The 6,837-nt window shown below is 35.4% G+C and overlaps 1 protein-coding gene across 1 annotated transcript in view; it reads right to left on the bottom strand.

Annotated features, from left to right (window-relative positions):
- Window positions 1-342, bottom strand: part of LOC142221151 (sodium-independent sulfate anion transporter) — a 49,304-nt gene extending 48,962 nt beyond the window's left edge. Inside the window, exon 1 of the mRNA XM_075290729.1 lies at window positions 186-342. Within this exon, the coding sequence (XP_075146844.1) occupies window positions 186-216 (31 nt within the window). The 5' untranslated portion in view covers window positions 217-342. The remainder of the gene's footprint in view (window positions 1-185) is intronic.
- Between the last annotated feature and the right edge of the window lie 6,495 nt (window positions 343-6,837).

A 6,837-nucleotide genomic window follows, 5' to 3' on the forward strand; every position in this document is an offset into this window, starting at 1 on the left:
TAACATTTATCCACACTCAAGAGTCTTTGAGAAAATCCAAAAAAAAAAATCAAAAGCAACAGGAGATAATTCTATTACATATCCCTTTTGTTTCGTATCACAATTTGTAAATAATTTTCAACGATTATTTCACTTGTTTTTATTTTTCGTCCTTCACCACCAGCATGCATAATCATGACACTAACCTTCCAATTTTAAATTACGAAAGCCTTTCATTTTTTTCTTCAAACACTGTTATCGCTCTTGAAGATCGTGTAAGATATGCCAAAAGTGTGGCCGAGAGCTTTTCTCGCCGTTCTGTCCGGAAACGCGTTAGAATGGAAACTGTCAAAACAGATCCAGGTCGCACAGATATTAATCAAATTATTGTGTGGATATGTATGGGCGTTTGTGACAAGATCAGCTGGCTTTGTTGTATAAATGCCAACTATGACTTGAGTGATATCACACAATCCCACCCATAGGCAAAACAAGAGGCCCACAGTTACCAGATATACAGATAATCAAAAGTCTACAAATACAAAATATTTACGCCTAAATTTTTGGACGACATTCATCCAGAGAAAGCATTCACAAAGGTGGTAATGTTTAATAGGGGAAAGTGAAGGAAGGTGGTTGGACGCTGTTTCAGTTGATACTAAAAATCCAACTCTAGTTGATATTAAATTGCTTACGCTCTTAACATCGACGCATCTTATCTAAGGCTTGCTTACATGTGTGTGTGTGTGTGAGTTTGTTTGTGATTTCAGCACACAGCCATACGAGGCTCATGCATTTGAAAAGAAAAGATTCACATTCGTAAATAATATTACGAGTAAATAGCATCGTTGTTACGAAGATAATTCGTTGTCGGTGTTGATACTGTGCGCTCGGAATTATTTATGGAATGTCCCATCGAAGTGATATGAAGTTGAGGGGAGCATGAACTGCAAAAATTGCGGCAATCTGATGACATTCAAAACGGGTGCACAAACAAATCACATATGCTCTTCTTTCTCTGTGTCTCCCTCTCTCCCGCACGTTATGGCATAGGGAGCTTAAGATGATGCGTAGAGCAGATATCTATTGCTAATAATAGAATATAATAAACATCCTACTTTCATTAACCGATCTTATCTTGCACACACCCATAATATGGCAAGATATCAGCTTGGTCATGAAATGCAAGTTTGTAGAGAATAGCATCGGACGCATTATATTATCTAGAGTCACTTCCTCAAGTAACCATGTTACAAGTTATGTTTACAACTTTTTTATATTTGGAGGCCATAGGAAAATTGAGGACTTAATTAACGGAGCTTTATGCAGTCGCTATGCATTTGTCGTGGGATTTTAGTTTGAACCGGATAAAACAAAAAATTACTAGATAGACGATACCATCTATAGTGGCGTTGGAATAGAATTTGATTTGAAGATCCCACATCTTAAAATGCCCGGGAGAATATGGTGAAAATGCATACGGAATGTCAGTTTGTATGAGATATCTAGGGTTTCCATATGGATAATTTTCAAAAGAGAACTTTCGCTTTAAAAAAAGAGAACATTTTAACTAAAAAAGAGTTTACAATAAAAAAATTCTTTATTAAATAATTAATAATTTTATTGATGGTAAAATTAAAATAATAATAGTTTCTAATGATAGAAACAACGAAATAAATATATAATAAAACAATAAAAAACAAAAAGAATCACATTTTCTTAAAAAATAAACAGAATAAATTCAAAAATACGCTGTCAAAAATAAAACACACATGTTCCTATGATCTCGCCCACATTTGACGACGACAGCGTATTGGCGTATTTACGTCGTACGTTCAATTACATCCATTTCTAATTTTTACGCACTACGTCGAAACGTCGCAATTGTGTTCCGGCCTTTAATTTGTCAACAGATTTAACCCAGTAAACAATTAGTGGCGAACAATTGTGGCGAATTCCTACTAAATAAATAAAATTCCATCAATCTAGGAGTTTTTTTGAAATAGAGTACATAAAGAGCACTGTTGGACATAAAAATACGGCACCAAAAAAAGAGAGTGAACAAAAAGATACGAACACAAAAAGAGAGCATGTTCTCTTTAAAAGAGATGTAATGGACAGCCTAGAGATATCCAGAATATCGCTTTCCTCGTATTCTCTCCAGAACCTATCATCAGTGCAAATCGCGTCGGTGTAGGCATTTTGATAAAGTGGCATTTTCTTGACTTACAATAGCTTTTTATTGTGATTAATTTGTTGAATAACATGAAATTAAAAGTGCTAAATTATCATTAATAATTACAGCAGTAAATACATAGACCAAGAAATGTATAGAGTCTCATGTCCATTCACAATTACTTTGTTTATTTTCCGTGCGTAGTCACAAAACTCAATTTCTTTCTGAACAATGAGAATTACAGTAAAAATCGCCTAATTTGTATTAAATTTGGCAAAGAAAACAAAAGTGAATGCAAATTAAAAATCACGCATTTGCAGACGAAAAATTGCCATCCACAGTGTGAAAAAAAACTACAACGCTGTGAATGAGCTTGAGTCTATGGTAAATATTTATTACTATTTGGGCATTTCATACATTAAAACTTGGTCTATGGTAAATATTTATTACTATTTGAGCATTTCATACATCAAAAATTGAAGACTTCACTTGTTTTCTGGGATTTCACTTGTTTTCAGCTGATGCCAGTGTTGCATGTTTTTGGACAAGTCCTGGATAAACGAGTAGTCTGTTTTCTTTTAATCCGTGACGGCTTGGGTATCCAGTACCAAACGAAAACAAGCCTAATATCTGTCAGACAAAATCGAGAATATTACTGTAACAGGTTGGCTGATAAGTCCCCGGTCTGACACATAGATGGCGTCGCTAGTATTAAATGCATATTATTTTTATATAGTACCAACCTTCAAATGATTCGTGTCAAAGTTAGACGTCTGTAAGTAAATTAGTTTGTAAGATAAAGCGTCTTTTGTGAAGCAACTTTTGTTATTGTGAAAAAATGGGAAAAAAGGAATTTCGTGTTTTGATAAAATACTGTTTTCTGAAGGGAAAAAAAATGCGGTGGAAGCAAAAACTTGGCTTGATAATGAGTTTCCGGACTCTGCCCCAGGGAAATCAACAATAATTGATTGGTATGCAAAATTCAAGCGTGGTGAAATGAGCACGGAGGACGGTGAACGCAGTGGACGCCCGAAAGAGGTGGTTACCGATGAAAACATCAAAAAAATCCACAAAATGATTTTGAATGACCGTAAAATGAAGTTGATCGAGATAGCAGAGGCCTTAAAGATATCAAAGGAACGTGTTGGTCATATCATTCATCAATATTTGAATATGCGGAAGCTCTGTGCAAAATGGGTGCCGCGCGAGCTCACATTTGACCAAAAACAACAACGTGTTGAGGATTCTGAGCGGTGTTTGCAGTTGTTAACTCGTAATACACCCGAGTTTTTCCGTCGATATGTGACAATGGATGAAATATGGCTCCATCACTACACTCCTGAGTCCAATCGATAGTCGGCTGAGTGAACAGCGACCGGTGAACCGTCTCCGAAGCGTGGAAAGACTCAAAAGTCCGCTGGCAATGTAATGGCCTCTTTTTTTGGGATGCGCATGGAATAATTTTTATCGATTATCTTGAGAAGGGAAAAACAACAGTGACTATTATATGGCGTTATTGGAGCGTTTGAAGGTCGAAATCGCGGCAAAACGGCCCCATATGAAGAAGAAAAAAGTGTTGTTACACCAAGACAACGCACTGTGCTACAAGTCATTGAGAACGATGGCAAAAATTCATGAATTGGGCTTCGAATTGCTTCCCCACCCACCCAAAAAAGAGAACATTTTAACTAAAAAAGAGTTTACAATAAAAAAATTCTTTATTAAATAATTAATAATTTTATTGATGGTAAAATTAAAATAATAATAGTTTCTAATGATAGAAACAACGAAATAAATATATAATAAAACAATAAAAAACAAAAAGAATCACATTTTCTTAAAAAATAAACAGAATAAATTCAAAAATACGCTGTCAAAAATAAAACACACATGTTCCTATGATCTCGCCCACATTTGACGACGACAGCGTATTGGCGTATTTACGTCGTACGTTCAATTACATCCATTTCTAATTTTTACGCACTACGTCGAAACGTCGCAATTGTGTTCCGGCCTTTAATTTGTCAACAGATTTAACCCAGTAAACAATTAGTGGCGAACAATTGTGGCGAATTCCTACTAAATAAATAAAATTCCATCAATCTAGGAGTTTTTTTGAAATAGAGTACATAAAGAGCACTGTTGGACATAAAAATACGGCACCAAAAAAAGAGAGTGAACAAAAAGATACGAACACAAAAAGAGAGCATGTTCTCTTTAAAAGAGATGTAATGGACAGCCTAGAGATATCCAGAATATCGCTTTCCTCGTATTCTCTCCAGAACCTATCATCAGTGCAAATCGCGTCGGTGTAGGCATTTTGATAAAGTGGCATTTTCTTGACTTACAATAGCTTTTTATTGTGATTAATTTGTTGAATAACATGAAATTAAAAGTGCTAAATTATCATTAATAATTACAGCAGTAAATACATAGACCAAGAAATGTATAGAGTCTCATGTCCATTCACAATTACTTTGTTTATTTTCCGTGCGTAGTCACAAAACTCAATTTCTTTCTGAACAATGAGAATTACAGTAAAAATCGCCTAATTTGTATTAAATTTGGCAAAGAAAACAAAAGTGAATGCAAATTAAAAATCACGCATTTGCAGACGAAAAATTGCCATCCACAGTGTGAAAAAAAACTACAACGCTGTGAATGAGCTTGAGTCTATGGTAAATATTTATTACTATTTGGGCATTTCATACATTAAAACTTGGTCTATGGTAAATATTTATTACTATTTGAGCATTTCATACATCAAAAATTGAAGACTTCACTTGTTTTCTGGGATTTCACTTGTTTTCAGCTGATGCCAGTGTTGCATGTTTTTGGACAAGTCCTGGATAAACGAGTAGTCTGTTTTCTTTTAATCCGTGACGGCTTGGGTATCCAGTACCAAACGAAAACAAGCCTAATATCTGTCAGACAAAATCGAGAATATTACTGTAACAGGTTGGCTGATAAGTCCCCGGTCTGACACATAGATGGCGTCGCTAGTATTAAATGCATATTATTTTTATATAGTACCAACCTTCAAATGATTCGTGTCAAAGTTAGACGTCTGTAAGTAAATTAGTTTGTAAGATAAAGCGTCTTTTGTGAAGCAACTTTTGTTATTGTGAAAAAATGGGAAAAAAGGAATTTCGTGTTTTGATAAAATACTGTTTTCTGAAGGGAAAAAAAATGCGGTGGAAGCAAAAACTTGGCTTGATAATGAGTTTCCGGACTCTGCCCCAGGGAAATCAACAATAATTGATTGGTATGCAAAATTCAAGCGTGGTGAAATGAGCACGGAGGACGGTGAACGCAGTGGACGCCCGAAAGAGGTGGTTACCGATGAAAACATCAAAAAAATCCACAAAATGATTTTGAATGACCGTAAAATGAAGTTGATCGAGATAGCAGAGGCCTTAAAGATATCAAAGGAACGTGTTGGTCATATCATTCATCAATATTTGAATATGCGGAAGCTCTGTGCAAAATGGGTGCCGCGCGAGCTCACATTTGACCAAAAACAACAACGTGTTGAGGATTCTGAGCGGTGTTTGCAGTTGTTAACTCGTAATACACCCGAGTTTTTCCGTCGATATGTGACAATGGATGAAATATGGCTCCATCACTACACTCCTGAGTCCAATCGATAGTCGGCTGAGTGAACAGCGACCGGTGAACCGTCTCCGAAGCGTGGAAAGACTCAAAAGTCCGCTGGCAATGTAATGGCCTCTTTTTTTGGGATGCGCATGGAATAATTTTTATCGATTATCTTGAGAAGGGAAAAACAACAGTGACTATTATATGGCGTTATTGGAGCGTTTGAAGGTCGAAATCGCGGCAAAACGGCCCCATATGAAGAAGAAAAAAGTGTTGTTACACCAAGACAACGCACTGTGCTACAAGTCATTGAGAACGATGGCAAAAATTCATGAATTGGGCTTCGAATTGCTTCCCCACCCACCCAAAAAAGAGAACATTTTAACTAAAAAAGAGTTTACAATAAAAAAATTCTTTATTAAATAATTAATAATTTTATTGATGGTAAAATTAAAATAATAATAGTTTCTAATGATAGAAACAACGAAATAAATATATAATAAAACAATAAAAAACAAAAAGAATCACATTTTCTTAAAAAATAAACAGAATAAATTCAAAAATACGCTGTCAAAAATAAAACACACATGTTCCTATGATCTCGCCCACATTTGACGACGACAGCGTATTGGCGTATTTACGTCGTACGTTCAATTACATCCATTTCTAATTTTTACGCACTACGTCGAAACGTCGCAATTGTGTTCCGGCCTTTAATTTGTCAACAGATTTAACCCAGTAAACAATTAGTGGCGAACAATTGTGGCGAATTCCTACTAAATAAATAAAATTCCATCAATCTAGGAGTTTTTTTGAAATAGAGTACATAAAGAGCACTGTTGGACATAAAAATACGGCACCAAAAAAAGAGAGTGAACAAAAAGATACGAACACAAAAAGAGAGCATGTTCTCTTTAAAAGAGATGTAATGGACAGCCTAGAGATATCCAGAATATCGCTTTCCTCGTATTCTCTCCAGAACCTATCATCAGTGCAAATCGCGTCGGTGTAGGCATTTTGATAAAGTGGCATTTTCTTGACTTACAATAGCTTTTTATTGTGATTAATTTGTTGAATAACATGAA

Source organism: Haematobia irritans, chromosome 1 (assembly GCF_050003625.1).
Source record: "Haematobia irritans isolate KBUSLIRL chromosome 1, ASM5000362v1, whole genome shotgun sequence".
Taxonomy (NCBI): Eukaryota; Metazoa; Arthropoda; class Insecta; order Diptera; family Muscidae; genus Haematobia; species Haematobia irritans.